Source organism: Octodon degus, unplaced genomic scaffold, assembly GCF_000260255.1.
Source record: "Octodon degus isolate 3935 unplaced genomic scaffold, OctDeg1.0 scaffold00007, whole genome shotgun sequence".
In the NCBI taxonomy this organism is placed as follows: domain Eukaryota; kingdom Metazoa; phylum Chordata; class Mammalia; order Rodentia; family Octodontidae; genus Octodon; species Octodon degus.
This window is the reverse complement of record NW_004524583.1, coordinates 33,701,112-33,718,463: the sequence shown is the minus strand read 5'-3', so window position 1 is coordinate 33,718,463 and position 17,352 is coordinate 33,701,112. Positions and strand designations below refer to the sequence as shown.

Here is a 17,352-nt window from a genome sequence, read left to right as displayed (position 1 = left end):
TGGCTGGCATGTGGTGCTGGGGGATTGAACCGCGGTCCCTGATGCTTTGCCAAGCTTGTTCTAAGTAGGTGCTTCAGACCACTGAGCCATCTCTCCAGCCCCTATATTTTTAACCTTAACGCGTGTGCAGACTGAGGTATGCTGCACATCTGTTTCCTGAAGGCTCTAGGTTTGTTAGGATACAGAAATTCTTCCTGGAGGCAGACAAAGCTGGTAGAAGCACAGCAAATTCAGTGTTGATGAAATACAGCTCAGACGTCCAGTGTCTCGATCGTGTGTGTGAGCTGTTAGGTGGATCTAGTCATCACCAGGAGCCTTGAGTTGTGGTTTGAGGGTTATCAGGCAGGAGACCAAGCTTCGGAGGCGGCTCCACGCTCTGCCATGTCCCTGCTTCCTCTGCAGCCTCGGAACCGTGATGCTGGTAATGGAGTAAGGCCCAGAGTTGTTTGAGAACATTTTCTGTTCTTGTTATGATCTTAAATGAAACAGAGAAAAGAAATAGACCATGAAGGCAAAATAGGGGTGTCCACATCACTGACTCCTACAACCTTTTTTTTCCTTTCCTGCTAGACTATAGTGGCTTTTCTTGCCCAGAATTTGTAGGTACTAATGTTTCCTGACTCATCCAGTTGATTTTATGCTATTACAAACTGTTTCAAATAGCAATAAAATAAAAGTTCTGTCTCCACTGATGAAGAGATGATATCCTGTCTTTTAAGTTTATAGTCCCACTAATCCTAAAGAACTCTGTAATCTTTTCTCAGTCAAGAAATTAGAAGTCCGGGGCGGGGGAGATGGCTCAGTAGAATCAGTGCTTCCCTGGCAAGCACAAGGGCCGGAGTTCAATCCCTGGTTCCGCCAAAAAAAGAAAAAGACATTAGAAGTCCAAACAGATTTAAAGAGCCACGCTTGGAGAATACTTTTGTACCACCTGGCTATTCATATCGCTAATTGGAGTTACTCTTTCTTCCCATAGATTAAACCTAATATTGCTAAACTTCGAAAAATGGCCCAGGCTTGGCATCTCTTTGGAAAAGCAGAAGGCTGTAGTACGAGGCAGAGCCTGCAGCAGTCCACAGCGCTGTGTGAGCCGTCGTGAGGACAGGCTTGCTGGCCCGTGAGGGGCCTGAGGCACTAGGGTGCTGCTTGTACCCTGAGCAGAGAGCCCGAGCAGCAGCGGCCAAGGCACTGTGGCTGCCTGGAGCAGGTCCTCGCTTGTTGGCTTTCTGGAGCAGATGTTCCCTCTCCCTGAGAAGCCTGAAGACAGCTCTGCACACGAGAGCTCGCCATGAAATACCTGCCTTTTGTAACTTCTTTAGTGATAACATGTAATGACGGGTTGGCCTGTGTTTGAGAGCTGTGCCTTGGGACACTTTGGTGATTGTGTGACTGAGCTGGTGGGAGCCCTGGAGCTGCCGTGCTTTCCCTGGGCTGTGCTTCCCTCCTGCCGCCTCCTTCCCCCGGGTCCAAGATCCCCACAGAGGTAAGACTGAGGAATTGCCCAGTTCCTGGAGAGGGAGGTGTTGGTTTATTTTATTGGTTTTTAAAACCGTAATAGGCTAATGTTTATATTCTGAATATCCCAAACCAGTAAATATACCATGAACTTCTTTTTAAAAATATGATTTTTGTACTTTCTGAAGTGTTTATATGAAAGTTTTTATCTGATCAAAAGGGCAGCATTTAATCTTTCAGCCTAGCCAGATACAATATTCTACTGCTTTTTTTTTTTTTTTTTCAAATTGTGTCCTGATTCTATTACTGAACGTAATAGCTATAAAAGCCTTATGATTCGACCTGGGCCCACCCAAGCCTGAAATGCCTGCAAATGCCCGCCGTGCCACTCTTAATCTGTGTCTTACCTTTTCAGATGACTTAAGTGTGCATAATAGTACCCAGCTGACTAGGAATAGAGTGAACAGCTGCCAGTGTTTTGTTTTGTTTTTGGCAGTGTTTGTTATAACAACAGCAGTGTGCATTGTCCAGTCGGAAGGCGCTGCACAGTTGGGAGGATGCTGCCGTGACCACGTCCGCTTCCGTGTTGCTCGAGCAGCCTGCTTACATGGGCTGTTATGTTACTGAAGTGCGTTCCCTCCTGTCTTGGTCCAGGAAGCAGCTGTGTACACGGAAGAACGCGTCTGCCAGCGGCCCCGGGCTGACTCTTAGCAATGAAAGCACTGCCTGCCCGAGCGCGGGCCTCGGGCAGGTGCTGAGCCCTGCTGCTGCCGAGTGGCTTCTCCTGCCAGGTCCCTGAGGAGAGTTTTCATCCACTGGGAGCTGTGACGCAGAGAGGAGGGTATTTCCAGGGCTGCACAAGGCCCAGGGAGGCTGGCTGGGACCTTACTCTTGTTCTCAGGAGCTGCGTTAAAGAAACCTGTTCCAGAAATTTGGAAAATCTTTTAGACCACACCAAATCCCAGGGTGGTATTTTTTGTTTTGTTTGTTTGTTTGTTTGTTTGTTTGTTTGGTGGGGGGAGCTGGGGATTGGACCTAGGCCCTTGCACTTGCCAGGCAAGCACTTATTCAACTGAGCTATCTCCACGGCCCCCGGGTTTGTTCTTTTTTTTACTAGACCTCTTATTAGAATGATGGGGTGGGTTTACAAAAAGGTTTTGCTATTTGCAATCTTAGTCTACAATGTTTTTCTGAGAACCACAGATGATTAGAAAGTTCTCTGTGAATTATATAACTGGTGTTTCTGCCTAGCCTGACTCAAGCAATATAGTAACGCTATTTTAATAATTTATAAATTCAGTAGCCTGCATCAGCATAAAGCAGCCTATTAGCCAAAAATATCTGATAAATTACTTTTATTGCTAGTTAGAGCTTTCTTTTTTTCCTGCCTCAGGTTTATTTGTACAAAGAGCACAGGAGGACACCAGTCCCCCACAGAGGGCACCCTAGTCCTTCTGTTTTCACCTCAGCAGTAAGAGGCTTTTACTGAGGAGCCTTCATAGGGGCCTGGGCACCTTTGGGAGCCTGGGCTGGAGCAGAAGCTGGAGCCTCAGGCTTGGCTGGAGCCTGGGCCTTTGGCCGGCAAGCCCTGCGACCCTTGGCAATGCGGGCACGGATATGCTTCCCAAGCTTGGGGTGGGCAATATAGGCAAGTCGAGCGAGCCTGCGGTTTACTCTCTTTGGGATGATCTTGGGCTTGACCTCCTTGGGCTTGACGAGGGCCTTGATAGCCTCGGTGCGTGCACTCACGGCCTTGGCACTGTTTGCTTGCATCTTCTTGAAGCCCTTCTTGTTGTGCTTCTTGGCAAAACACATGTTCCTAAAGAACTTGGGATCTGCCCCCTTCAGAGATTCGTATCTCTGTGACCGAGGTTTCTTGATGCCATTTCTGTGCCATTTTGGGGACTGGTTGTGCGTGGTGTGATTCTTGGACTTGGCCGTAACTGCACTGTAAACCGCGGTGACCAAGTGCCTGGAACCGGATGATGAAAAAAGCTAGTTAGAGCTTTTAACAAGTGTAAGAACAAAGTACATTCAAAGTTACATTCACTGTTCTAACAGATAATAGGAATTATTGAAATCAATACAGTAATATGGTACTTTAAATTTTTCTTTCATTTAAAATTATTTATTTTATTTCATTTACTTACTTACTTACTTATTTATATTTGTGGAACCAGGGATTGAAGTCAGGCCCTTGCACTTGCCAGCGAAGCATTTATTCCACTGAGCCATCTCCCCAGCCCTTTATTTTCATTTTAAAGAGTAAAAATAAAAACAAAAGGAAAAATAGCAGAAACAAAGACAGAAACAGAGTGACATACAACAATACAAATGTTACAGATTTTCAAATCAAGAATAGCAAATTAACAATGGTTGTTACGGGCCAGCAAGATAGCTCAGCAGTCTAAAGCGCCTGCTTAAGCAAGCTTAGGCAAGTGCTCAGGGACCACAGTTCTATGCCTGGCACCACATGCTGCGCCAGCTGCACCCCAGGGTGGGCTGAGCCAGCCACAACAAAACAATGGTTATATATATATATATATATATATTTTTTTTTTTTTTTTTTTTTTTTTTTTTTTTTTTTGTGGAACCGGGGATTGAACTCAGGCCCTTGCACTTGCCAGGGAAGCGCTTATTCCACTGAGCCATCTCCCCGGCCCTTATATTATATATTTTTATTGTCAAATCTGTTGCTCAGATTAACAGATATATGTATGCAAGATTGGATGAATAGTTGACAATTCACCACTTGCTTTCAATATACCTTAATTTTTTTCTTGTATTTTTTACTTTTTACAAAAATTAGGGCTGGCGAGATGGCTCAGTGGTCTAAAGCACCTACTTAGAACAAGCTTAGCAAAGCCCAGGGACCGCAGTTCAATCCCCCAGCACCACATGCCAGCCAGCCCCGCCCCCTGGTGGGCTGAGCTGGCCACAAAAACACATACACACACATAAATAAATAAATAAATAAATAAATTCAAAAATTATTTTGGGGCCGGAGAAAAGGGTCAGTGGAATAAATGCTTCTTTGGGAAGTGCAAGGGCTTGAGTTTAATACCCGGTTCTGCCAAAAAAAAAAAGACTGATTAAAAAAATTATTTTATAAGGAGTATAATAATAATTGATAAGACATTAGAAATGGTTCATATTTAGAAGAACAACTGTGTATTTTTGTTTGTGTGTTTTAAATTTAGTACAAGGTCTGCAGAATAGATTGGACTCATATTCTGCAGCCTCCCGAGTGCTGGGATTACAGGCGCATGCTACCGCACCCAGTCTCAATCGCCTTCTCAGCATGCCCCACGGGCAGGGCTGGCCCGGCACACCTGAGATTGAACCCCAGCCGCTGTGCTCTGCCTAAGCAGGTGCTGAGCTATCTGGCCAGCCCTCAACCATGGTCTTTGTATTACACATTGCTGTCCTCAGTGTAGTTGCTCAGATCGCAGATATCAGCATAGACTTAGTCAAAGTGAAAATTCTAAACATTAACTGATATTTTCAAAAAACTGATGGACATTATTAGTACAGTCAACTCAGCCATCCTGTATATATACTTGCATGATTATTCCCCCTTCCGTTTCTCCTTTCCCTCATCTTTGTTGTTTAGTCCTTATGTTGTTTCTTTCCATTTCACTGTATGTATTATACTTTGCAGATTTTATTCAGGTTCTTGCACTAGGGAGACAATACCAATATTTACACATGTGGGTCTGATTTGTTTCACTTATGAGTATAGCCTCTAGTTGCATGCATTTACCTATAAAGGCCTCAAGTTTGTCTTTATAGCCGAGTAATACTCCATTGTATAACAATACCATATCTTTTTCATCCATTCCCCAGGTAATGGGCATTTGGGTTGTTTCCAAGATTTGGCTATGACACATTGTGTTGCTGTAAACATGGGTGCTGTGGTATGATGTCTTTAGTTCTTTTGGGAAAATACGCAGAAAGGGAGTAGCTGAATTAAATGGGATTTCCAGACCTAGTTTTCTGAGGAGTGTCCACACTGATTTCCATAGTGGTTGTACCAGCCTATATGCCCACGAACAGTGGAGAAGGGTCCCTTTTTCTCCGCAGCTCCTCCAGCATTTATTAGTTGATTTCTTCAAGATAGCCATTTTTTTCTGGTTTTTCTTCACTACTGGGAATTGAAGAAATGTACCCATTTTAAAAATATTTTGAGACACAGTTCTGATAAGTTGTCCCATCTGGGCTCAGCCTTACCATCCTCCTGTCTCAGCCTCAGTGCTTGGATCACAGGCATATACCACCACGCCCAGCAATTTTCAGCTTTATAAAATAACTTACCATATATACCTTGTGTTATTTGAATTTTTTTTAGTACTGGATGGAACCTAAACTCTCACACATGCTAGGTCAATAGTCTAGCACTGACATACATCCCCAGCACTTCATTTCAATTTTTCTGACAGCACATAAGAAAAGGTATTATTCCCATTTTACAAAGGTGAAACTAAGAATATTAAGTGATTTAAGATCATACAGTAAATAAGCAATAAAGCCAAGAGTGATACTCAAGTTTTCTGACTTCAGTAACAAAGATAAGTAACTAGCACTTACTGGGAATTTCTGTATATTTGTGAGGGATTTTTTTGTTTGTTTGTTTGTTTGTTGTGGAACCGGGGATTGAACTCAGGCCCTTGTGCTTGCCAGGGAAGCACTTATTCCACTGAGCCATCTCCCTGGCCCTAAAGCCAGGGAAGCACTTACTTCACTAGCCATTTCCCTGGCCCGTGACTTTGTATATACTATTTTTTTCTGTGTGTGTTTGTGGCAGAGGCTGGCCTGTACCCTGAATCTTACTGCACACACTGTGTTAGTGTATCATAGGTCCTCCTGGATAGCTGGCCTCCCTTTCCTAGTAAAGCAGTAGGCACAAATGGCACATATGTCCCACTGTTACTTCTGCTGCCCCATATAATGTTTCTTTGTGTGTGGCCAGCTCAGCCTGCCCTGGGGACAGAGTTGGAATGGCATGTGTTACCAGGGATCAAATTGCGGTCCCTGCGCTTGCCTAAGCTGGCCTAACCAGGCGCTTTAGACCGCTGGGCTATATCACCAGCCCCATATAATGTATTTTTAATTTATTAAGGATGTATTAGTTTGTAAACGTAGTGCTTCAACCTTATTAGACTCTGATTGGTAGAGGTGTTAGTAACTTCAGAGCAAAACTTGAGAGGAGATGTGAAGTATGGCCATTCCTGAGTTTCTTTTTCAGTAACTTCAAATTTATTGAGAAATAAAGGTGCATGTGGCTTTGGTCAGGGAGAAGAAAACAGGATAGGATATGGTAGCTACTCCCAGATACACAGACTACTAAGTCCAGCTGGCTGTGGAAAGGAGAGGGGAAAACAGCTATACCACAGGATTATGTGCTGGGGACACAGCTCAGCAGCTCAGCATCTGCCTGGCAAGTACAAGGCCCTGAGTTCAATTCTGGATAGGAAAAAAAAGTTACTAGAGTTGGAAAGCGAGGAGAGGCAGCCTGGCCTGCACTGAGTGGCTCCAGGGCTGGTGCAGAACCGAGCAGGGCCTGGAGCCCGTGAACTACAAGAACGGGATCTCTATCATGCGCCCTGTGGCCAGACAGAAAGGGCAGGGCCGGGCCTGGGCAGCACCGATGGCCAAGGCGGAGCACGGGCCGGTAGGTGTGCCCTGCCGGCCTCCCTCCTGCTGAGCATCGTAGCTCTGCCCTGCCGCGCCCAGGTGGGGGCTGGTGGTGGGCAGCCTTGGTTCACCCTGCACGGATGCTGACAACTGCTGCAAGAAGGTCTGAGGCACATCTGGGAGCTTACAATCTTATGTGTGCTGGCCTTTCTTTCTCTGAGATATCATTTTTCACTGAAGTTTTTCTTGGTAGAGTATTTTTCAAAAACTTCCCTTCTGAGGCTAAATTAGGAATTTCTGTTCCTTATTTGAGTTCCAAGAACTGTGCCTTTCCTTCCCTCCACCCAACTCGGGAGATAGAAACCGTGGGAAAAAGCATCTTTAGAGACTGCAGTTAGCTACTCAGTTCATTTACTATTTTCAAGAAGACTTTTTTGCATCCATGTAACCCTACTTCTGTTCCTTCTCTCCAAGCTATAAGAGTTTTTCCTGGGTCCTGTCAACAAGGCAAGAGAGAGATAAGGAGGTTGATACAGAAGTTCTGCATCACCCTGTTCAAGTCACCTTTCCTCTTTCCTCTTGCCCCTCAAACAGGAAAAAGTGGGCCTTGTGGAACCTTACCTGAGGTTCTTAGAGTGCACATTCCTGCTGTTTTGTTCAAGGCCACTGGAAGAGCTGACTCAGCCAGCGACTCCCCTTCAGCCTTCTTCTGTTGGTTATGCCTGGGAAGGATGTTGGTGCTAACTTTAGACACGTAGACAAAGATGCATACAGGACAGTATTCTAAAGCATATCTGGTGCCAGAACAGACTTAAATTCCTTGACTCACTGCTGTTCTTCCAAACCCACACAGCTGGACCCAAGTGAATTGCTGTCAGAATTGGTGCCTTCAGAGGAGACAATGGCTTGTAATTGGTAGCCGTGAGCTGCTGGGTTTTTTTGTTTTTTTTTTTAATTCCCTCATGTAATTTTTTTTTTTTTTTTTTTTTTTTTGTGGTACCAGGGGTTGAACTCAAGACAGTGTGCTTGCCAGGCAAGCACTTATCTCCACTGAGCTATCTCCCCAGCCCCGTGGTAGCCGTAAGCTGCTTCACTGAGAAAGCACGGGGTATAAGGCTTTTTTTTTGTTGTTCCTCGAATGCCTTCAGGGCTCTTTTGGCCAGCTGGAGAGGTGTGAGGTTCGAACTCCAGCAACCTGAGGCTGACAGCTTTGTGGAAGCAGCCACTTAAAGGCCTGAGCTAGGGCCAGGCCCCCAGCACGGGGTTGTAGATGCTTTACGAAGTAACTGACAGACTGAAGCCCCAGTGAGCCAGGCTCAGTCACATGGCTTCAGTCCTGGTTCTCCCATGAAGACAGTGTGAACCCCAAGGTACAGACCCATTGCCAGCAGGATTGGAGCAAGGCCTTTCTTTGCCTCATGACCTGTTTGTAACTGAGTGAAGCGTGACTGTCAAACATCTCTTCAAATCCTCGGGGCTGCGAGTTTGTCCAACGTGCAGAATCATCTCCCCAGAGGCTGCGGTAACAGGGAGGAGGCCGTGTGTGAGTATGCCCTGGGGCCCCTGCTTGGCCAGTTTCCTAAGCAGGGCAGACCATGAGAACTTTAAGACCTCCTGCTTGCCCTTCTGGTGTTTTTCTACCAAATAGTTCATTCCCTATGCATGAATATGAAAAAAAAAAAATATATATATATATATATATATATATTTTTTTTTTTGGTCTTAATAGACTAAGGGTCATGCTATGTATAGTTTTGCAGTTTTTCTAACTTCGTAACAGAATATAATCACTTCCTTACAAATCTGTCTCACACTTCTTCCTTTTCCTTCATATTGGGACTTGACCCCAGGGCCTTTGCATTGAGCTACACTGCAGCTCTTTGAAAAATGTTGTTTGAGACAACTAACTAAGTCACTAAATTGCCCCAGATTGGACCCAAACCTGTAGTCATCTTACTCCAGCTTTCCAGGGTGCTGACATTATGGGCACAGGCCATCGCACCTTACTTTATCCCCCTTTTTTTTTTTTTTTTTTTTTTTTTTGCTCCGAATGCCTTCAGGGCAGGTTTGGCTGGCTTGAGTTGTGGGGATTGAACCACAGCAACCTGAGCCTGATGGCTTTGTTGAAGCAGCCTCTTAAAGAACTGAGCTAAGGGGCAGGCAGGCAGGCAGGCCCCCCCCCCTTTTTGGCAGAACCAGGGATTAAACTCAGGACCTTGTGCTTGCCAGGCAGGCACTTATTCTACTGAGTCATCTCCCAGCCCCAATCCCATTCTTTAGAGGTGACGGTGAAGCTGTCCACAAGATTTAAGCAGACAGCATTTACAAGTTAGTTTTCAGGGCCAGCCAAATAGCTCAGTGGATTAAAGCGCCTGCAAGCAGGGTCCCAGGTTTGATCCCTGGGCCTGCTATGCTGCCCCCGCCCCCAGGGTGTGCTAGCATGCACCTGTAATCCCAGCTCTTGGGAGGCTGTAAACAGCCAGATCACTGAGTCTGACCTAGTAGTGAGACCCTGAACACCCTATAAACCCTGCCCTAAAATTTAAAAAAAATTTTTTTCTAGGGATTGTGCATCTAATGGAATCAGGTGCTAACTAACTGCAGCTAACTCTTGCCATTTGCAAATGTGGAACAGGAATTAACAAATCTGAATTTTGAAGAAAAGCCAAGAAATTGGGATTTTTTTTAATATGCAATATCCTGAATTAAAAATACTAGTAACGGGGGCCCACCCTTTAGTTCGGTTCTTTAAGTGCCTGCTTAAGAAAGCAGTGAGGCTCAAGTTGCACTGGTTCAAACCCAGATACTCCTGCCAAACCAGAAATGCCCTGAAGGCATGTTCAGGTCTCCAAAAAAAAAAAGTCCTGCCATTTTGGGGGCCTGCCCCTTAGCTCAGTTCTTCAAGTGGCTGCTTCAACAAAGCAGTCAGGCTCAGGTTGCTGTGGTTCGATCCCCACAACTCAAGCCAGCCAAACCTGCCCTGAAGGCATTCGGAGCAAAAAAAAAGATACTAGTATCTCGCCTCAATGAACTTCTGGGCAGGCCAGCCAAAATATTTTCAACCCAACTGCTCTCACACCTTTCTTTGGACGCTTATCACGCTGGACACATCGTGCTCCAGAGTACAGATGTCATGCTTCAGCTTCCCTTACTGCTACTTAGGCTGTGACATAACTGCTACAAGGAGCTTGTCTTTGTGTGGTTGTACAAATTATAAAAGGGCAGGTTCCAAGTTGCCTTTTAGAACATTATACCAGTTTACTGTCCTGGTAACAGGAAACAAGGCGTCAGGGAGATGGCTCAGTGGAATTAGCACTTGCCTGGCAAGTGCAGGGGCCTGAGTTCCATTCCTGGTTCAGGGGGTGGGGGGGAACAGGAAACAAGAAGGCCCCTGTGGAACTTGGAGGGACTCCCAAGTGCCCACAAGGTCGGAGGGTGTCCTTTTAAGTGACTGGTGATCAGAGTTCCTAGAAACATCATCTTCAGGGACTTGAACAAGATGTAATTCCAATGAATTATAAAAGGAAATTAAGGGGCCGGGGAGATGGCTCAGTGGAATAAGCGCTTCCCTGGCAAGCACAGGGGCCTGAGTTCAATTCCTGGTTCCACCAAAAAAAAAAAAAAAACCAACAAAACAAAAACCAAAAAGTTTGGGGCTGGAGAGATGGCTCAGTGGTCTAAAGCACCTACTTGGAACAAGCTTGGCAAAGCACAGGGACCACGGTTCGATCCCCCAGCACCACATGCCAGCCAGCCCCGCCCCCTGGTGGGCTGAGCTGGCCATACATACACACACACACACAATAAATAAACTTTAAAAAAATAAAAAATAAAATTAAATACTTTCGTTTACACCCCTAAATTTTACTTTTTTTTCTGTTTTAGGGAAGGGTCTACAGAGTTTTCAGGGTCTCATTACTAGATCAGACACACAGCGATCCTCCTGTTTACAGCCTCCCAAGTGCTGGGATTACAGGTGCCCGCCACCATGCCCAGTCTCAACTGCCGTCCCAGCGCACCCTGGGGGCGGGGCCGGCCCCATGGGCCTGGGGATCAAACCCGGTCCCTGCGCCTGAAGAACACACAAAAGGTCCTGCTGCTACCTTGGCTCAGAGGGAGCTGAGGACAATAAATAAACTCAGGAACTTGGCAGACGCTTTTATTGGCACAGCACAGGAAACGGTGCAGGAGCCACTTCTGAGTAAAACTTGTATCCCAGCTGTGTGGTGCTTACCACACCAGTGAACCAGAAAGTTGAGGTTCCTGAAACAGATGCAGCCAGGTCACCAAGAGGCTCCAAAATCAACAGTTTCAGCCCCACTGCTCTGTTAAGCCCTGAAAGGCAAGAAAGAGTCCTGGACAGGAGCCTTGTACCAGGGACTGGTGTGCAGCTGCTTCAGGTTGACTATCAGCTGCAGGGAGGCCCTGAAGCTGCGGCTCGAGTCCCCTGCAGCTCATCTGCCGAGACTTGCTCCAAGCGTGAGTGCCAGTCACAGCACGTGGTCGTCAGGGTGGTAGAGCTCACTCATCAGGCGGTAGACATAGGAAGGTGCGTTCCCACCAATGTTGGAGATGAAGAGGGTGATGAGCTCCGGGGGGACATAGTCGAACACAGGGCAGTGGACGCTGACCTCCTCCAGGACATCGCCTGCAAGGTAATCACACAAGTGCTAAAGACCGAGCTGAGGCCCTTGGTACAGCTGCTCAGGAGCACGTGGTGCAGCCTCAGCAACGCAGGTGTACTCGCTACCAAAGGAAAGCAGACACGACACAAACTAGGTGACTCCAGATCGTGACCCTGCCATGCTGTGCACAGTCCTTTGGATAAAATCCAAGTAAGTCTAAGAGCTGGCCCCAGTGCATCCCATCCTAATCATAATTTACAACTCCCTTCAAGACACTTGTTAACTGTCCAGCCATGGGGCCACCTGGTCCAACTGGCAGCGCACAAGCTCATCGCAGGCCTTGGCACCAGGGCCTAGCACGCACATGGTGGGCCATGGCCTGTCAACGGCAGGTTCTGTCCATTCAGGACAGCCACAATGTCCCCTCGTAAGACCCCCATTTCTAGGTAGTAACTTAGCCATTTTCTATCACATAACCCTTACTTGTTTTCTTCCTAAAACTACCCAGAACCTGACCTCTTCTCTGCTACCTACAACAAAAGGTAAGCTCTGCGGGAGCCTCACGCACTCTGCTCACTGTCCTGCTGTGGTGCCAGCCCCTCCTCACTGGGAGGCCGGCCTAACTGCTGAGGAGGCAGCAGTGGAGCTGCTGTCTTCAGAATCAGCCAGAGGAAAAGACCCCAACACACAAGGGTGTCCAGGCTACAGCAAGTTTTCCAAGTAGTAACACTTCAGAGCCTGCTTCCTTTGGCAGCGTAGTCATCAATGCGACTCCCTACAGAACTGAAAACAGGTCCTTTTTTCCAACTTGGTTATGGTCTACAAAGCCAAGCCCAGTCAATACTCGCTGACCCTAGCCCCCACAGACCTCCAACAACTCAGTTAACACATACTAAGCTCAACACAAATCAACATGGCCTACTGCAGCTCCCCAAGCACTAGAATCCTCTTAGCTGCTCATGCTAACCATCCTCATGAGAAGTATGATTTTAGAGCAACACAACCTAAGTTCAATCCTACTGAAAACCAGAACAAAGACCACCCACACGCACCTTCTGTAAAAGGGAGGACTTCTTCAGGAGCCACAAACTTGTGAAATGAATCTTCTTCATTGGGGAACTAGAAATGAAGAAAAGATACCCAACATTCTCCATCTACATACATACCCAAGAGAATTTTAAAAATCTACATTCACACAGAAAATTTACACACAAATGCTTAATGCATTATTCACAAAAGCCAAAAGGTTGAACAAACCCAAATGTTTGTCAACAAATGCATAAACTCTGACATACCCACACAGTGGAATATTTTTCAACCTTACAAAGAAATTCTGACCCATGTTATAATACAGAAGAATCCTGAAAACTGCAAAATGATAAAAGTCAGACACAAAAGTCACATATTGTATGATTCCTTTATATTAAAATACTCCAAAGTGGCCAATCCACAGAGCCAGGCAGCAGCTTCATCGTGGCCTCAGACAAGCAGCCCAGAGTGGGGGGCACTAAAGGGTACAGCGTGCTTCTCTGGGATGACAAACAGTTCTGAAGCTAGCAAGTGGTGGTTACACATGCACTGCATGTACTAAACACCACCAAATTGTACACTGTAAGATGGCTAATTGTATGTTACATGAATTTCACCTTAATTAAAAAAACACACCGACCTATAAATAGGTTGTTTTCAATGCGAGTAGCTCTCATCTCTTGCGACAGCTCTCCACTTAGCAACTGCCTGCATGCAGGCTGCAGAGGCCAGGCCCTCTGACAAGGCAGAAAGCTGATTCTATGAGCCTCGCTGCAACCAGCTCTGCATTTTCACAAAATGGCGGGCACTAGGGTGCTGGCACTGCACCCATATGGCTCACCCCAGGCCAGCCGGGCCCGGCACGCAGGCAGAGTTGGGCCCACCTGTGGGGAAAGCTTGAACATGGGCGCGCACACGATGAGCGGGGTGGAGTGGTGCTTCGCTGCCAGTGCCAGAGTGTGAGTTCCTGTCACAGCTCTCAGGGCGCCATTCGCCAGGATGGTCTTGGTGCCGATGATCACCTTCGTGACAGGAAGAAAAACAGGAGGCACCCGCGGGGTGACGGCTGAGTGCTCAGGCCTCCCCGAGAAGTGGCCCTAGGCTCAGCACTACCCATTCCTGTCTCCCCAGGCAAAGGACGACAGCACGACATGGCCACGATTCTGCAATCCAGACTGCACTTCACCCTGTCTGGGAAGCTCTGTGCTGTTCCTCCCGAGCAGCCAAAGCACCATGTCGTTTACCACCTGCCAAGACCACACTCCTCGACCCATCTCTAGCGTGTGAAACTTAGCCAGGCTTCAGTGCGAGGGCTAAATTTCAAGCCTATTCCTCTAAACAGACAGTGATAAGCATGGGGGGGGATTCGGTAATAAATTTTAAGAGCCTAAGTATATAGTTTTGATAGAAATAGGTATTTTTTCAGTATAATCTTCATGAACTCCACACATTAACTCCAAAAACACCTACCTTGTTGACTCTTGACATTACAGCAAAAATAGCAGCATCAGTCATGACAGTTGTCTCAATTCCTGCTTTGGACAAATTGACAGCCATTTCATGACCCTGCAACAGGAGGGAAAGGCTGTTGCCGGGAGAGAAAGTGGCAGACTGTGAAAGGAGCTCTCAGATGACTGGATCTGGGGATTCCAGGACACAGACATGGCTAGCACACAATCTGCAACACAGGACTCATTTTTCTGGCTAAGATCAGCATTTTGTGTTGAGGTACAGCAAAGCCCAGGGGAAGCTAATAAATACATACTACTCCACAGCAGCCCTGGAGTGGCCACAAAACCAGAAATAAAACTAGCTTGCATAATCAAGCATAGCTAATAAGACAGGTTCGGGCTCATTATTTTACAACATCCTGCATCCTTACATATTTCTTTGTTGAGACTATTATTTAATTAAGGACCAAGTGAGATCAGAAGCACTACTCATTGCATTTTCAAGGTATACTCTATTTTGATTGAGAAAAGAACTGACATTTCTCTCCTGAGACCCAGCAGCCCACCCATCTTTCTTAAACCAGTGAGCTTTAAGCTGCTCACTGGATGAACAACTGACAATCCCCTTGATGGTTTATCTTTAATGTCTCAATGTCTTCCCTATCAATTCAAAATTGGCATAGACTCCATCCCTCCCTCCCTACTGTCTTCCTTCTTTCTTCACAACTCAAGCAGTCCCCATACCTGGCAGAAAGGAGCGCACTCTGCCACAATGACATGGAATTTCCTCTTTCGGGCGGCCTCTTTAAGGAAGGCCTCTACCGTTCTCGAAAACCCAATCGTCATGATCACCTCGTTGGAGTGGATGTGCTCCAGAGCCTGGGCTGCAATGTTCTCCGTTGTACCTTCTGCAAGAATAGTTTTGCTCTTGTTGCACAGGTCCTGCTTTACCTTGGTCTTAACCATCCAGTAGAAAAGTATGAAGTCGAAATATAAGAAATAAAGCCATGCTGTTAAGTTGAGCTGTGGGGGACTCAGGTCAATAATTTCTGACATTGCCAGTTAAACAGAAGACCCAATGCTATTATGGGCTACTGGACTCTTTTAGAATATTTTGCTGAGTTTACACACCTATAATATTCAATAACGGAACTTAGAAAAAATGGGGTATACCGATGAATGTCCATTTTGTATCTGTGTATTCAAAGTGGTTGGGATAGATATATAGTTGCATTCTCTTAATGAATAGAATGATTTGTTCTAATGGTGTCTGTAAACAGGATCACAAGTCCGCATCTTGTACAGCAATTAACCACTAAGAAGAATATATTAAGTGTATTATTTGTTGAAACTGTACTTCCGATTTGATTTGAAACTGTCTCATTGCTATCTGTTTATAAAAAAATTTTAAAAAAAAAAAAAAAAAGAATAGTTTTGCAAGGAAAATATCAAGCTGCCACACTCCAGTGCAGAGAGACATGACAACAGCAGCACGGAAAGGGATGTTGTCACCACATGCTCTTCGTCCTGGGATGATCCGCTTAAAGGGAAACATCCCAATTCCCAAAGCCCCCCTGCTCTGAGCTCTTCCGCCACTCAGGTTCTCAGCCCAGGACCTCCGCCCCTTTCCACCAGCAGCACTCATCAGCCATCTCCCTACCACTCCACCAGCCCCCTACATTGGCTCCTGAATACAGTGAATTCAGGGTAGAAACAGCAATCTGGGGAATGCTAAATGCTGCCTGTGGACTAAACAGAGATCCCCTCCTGAAACAACAACTCCGCCACGTTGGCCACAGCACCTCAACCTGAGAGGAGAAAACCTGAGGCGTCCCAAAGCTGTGGCTGGAGAGCAGCCAGGACCTAGCTTCTGTGCCTGAGAGTCTCTGCAGGTGTCTTGGGCCCCAAAAATGAGGATGAAGGTAGCATGTGCTCGTGTATAAAAGTTAAACAGCATCAGTGAAGGGAGCCCTGTAAGGTATGGCTGTAGAGTTGGTTTTCTTCACCATGAAAACTAACCCCACCAAGAGTCTACTGAGGGCTGGGGAGATAGCTCAGCGTTAGAAGTGCTTGCCTGGCAAGCGCAAAATCCAGAGTTTGATCCTTGGTACCACCAGAACAACAACAACAAAAAGTATGGAGAGGGCTGGGGCGGTAACTCAGCGGCACAGCGCCGGCCTAACAAGCACAAGGTCCCGAGTTCAATTCCCACCCCCACCCCCACCCCCCCCCACACAAAAAGTCTACGGAGAGTTGGGTCTGTAGGTATAGAGGTTACCTGAGACGGGCTACCTGCTTCACCCGTCCCTGCTGAAAAACAACTTCCAAGGGCTTCTGTTTGCCCATGTGCCTGCAACCCGTCCAACCCAGCGATCAGCTCTTACCCAGCTCCACCAGCAGCTCATTAATCGCTTCAATGATGTTGGACTGCAGCTGAGCATAATGTAGGCTGAAATCCTCGCTGAGGCCTCCGGAGGTCAGGAGCTTGTGCAGGGACTCCTGCTGGTCGCTCTCGTCGCTGCGTCCATGCAGTCTACGGGGGCGACAGGACCGAAGAGTGAGGTGGGGAGGGGCTGCGGTCGGTCGCTCGGCGACACTGCGGCGTCAGACACGACCGGCAACACGCAGGGCGTCCCTAGGTCCAACCGGGGCCGACCAGGAGCCAGACCTGCCGTACTCCTCGCGGATGATCTTGAGCACTCTCCGCACCATGTTTCCCACGGTGGTCTCGGAGGGCTGCGCGGCCGCCATCCTCCTGCCCTCCCTGCGCATCAACTCCATCAGTTCCCCTAAAGCCGGAGAGAGCGGGTGAGCGGGCCGGCGCGCGCCGAGTCCCGGGCAACGCGAGCCTCGGGTCGGCCACGAGGGGCACGCGACGCGCGCCGGCCGGGGCGCCCACCAGCCGTGCTCCAGCGGTGGCCCGTGATGATCCGGCGCAGCAGGCCCAGGGTCTCCCGGGCCATGTGCTCGGAGCGCCGCTGCCCGCCGCCCCGCTTCAGGGTCTCCACGAAACTCTCGATCGCCTCGGACAGCTCCGAGCCTCTCGCCGCGGCCCCGGGCATCTCGACCGCAGCCTGCAGGCCGGGCACCGCCGCCGGACGACGGCGCGCTGCGCTTCCGGGGCAGCGGCGGGTCACTTCCGCCGGCGGAGGCGTGCG

At 47.5% G+C, this 17,352-nt stretch overlaps 2 protein-coding genes across 5 annotated transcripts in view; one reads left to right on the top strand and one right to left on the bottom strand.

Annotated features, from left to right (window-relative positions):
* The window catches only part of Mlh3 (mutL homolog 3), a 46,165-nt gene extending 35,169 nt beyond the window's left edge, over positions 1–10,996 (top strand). For 3 of the 4 annotated variants that reach the window (XM_004624967.2, XM_023703691.1, XM_023703718.1), the window contains one exon: positions 977–1,590. In XM_004624967.2, coding sequence (XP_004625024.1) covers positions 977–1,099 — 123 coding nt within the window. In that variant the 3' untranslated portion in view covers positions 1,100–1,590. Of the gene's footprint in view, positions 1–976; positions 1,591–10,974 lie in introns of those variants that run through there. The other variant, XR_002818582.1, reaches the window with a different exon arrangement.
* A 578-nt stretch (positions 10,997–11,574) lies between these two features.
* Eif2b2 (eukaryotic translation initiation factor 2B subunit beta) lies at positions 11,575–17,319 on the bottom strand. Its single transcript, XM_004624866.3, has 8 exons — positions 17,094–17,319; positions 16,863–16,983; positions 16,579–16,727; positions 14,939–15,102; positions 14,214–14,309; positions 13,628–13,765; positions 12,767–12,833; positions 11,575–11,737 (listed from the first exon to the last, which is right to left on the bottom strand). The coding sequence occupies exons 1-8, from the start codon at positions 17,254–17,256 to the stop codon at positions 11,580–11,582; spliced, it is 1,056 nt and encodes a 351-aa protein (XP_004624923.1). The 5' UTR covers positions 17,257–17,319; the 3' UTR covers positions 11,575–11,579.
* Positions 17,320–17,352: the final 33 nt, after the last annotated feature.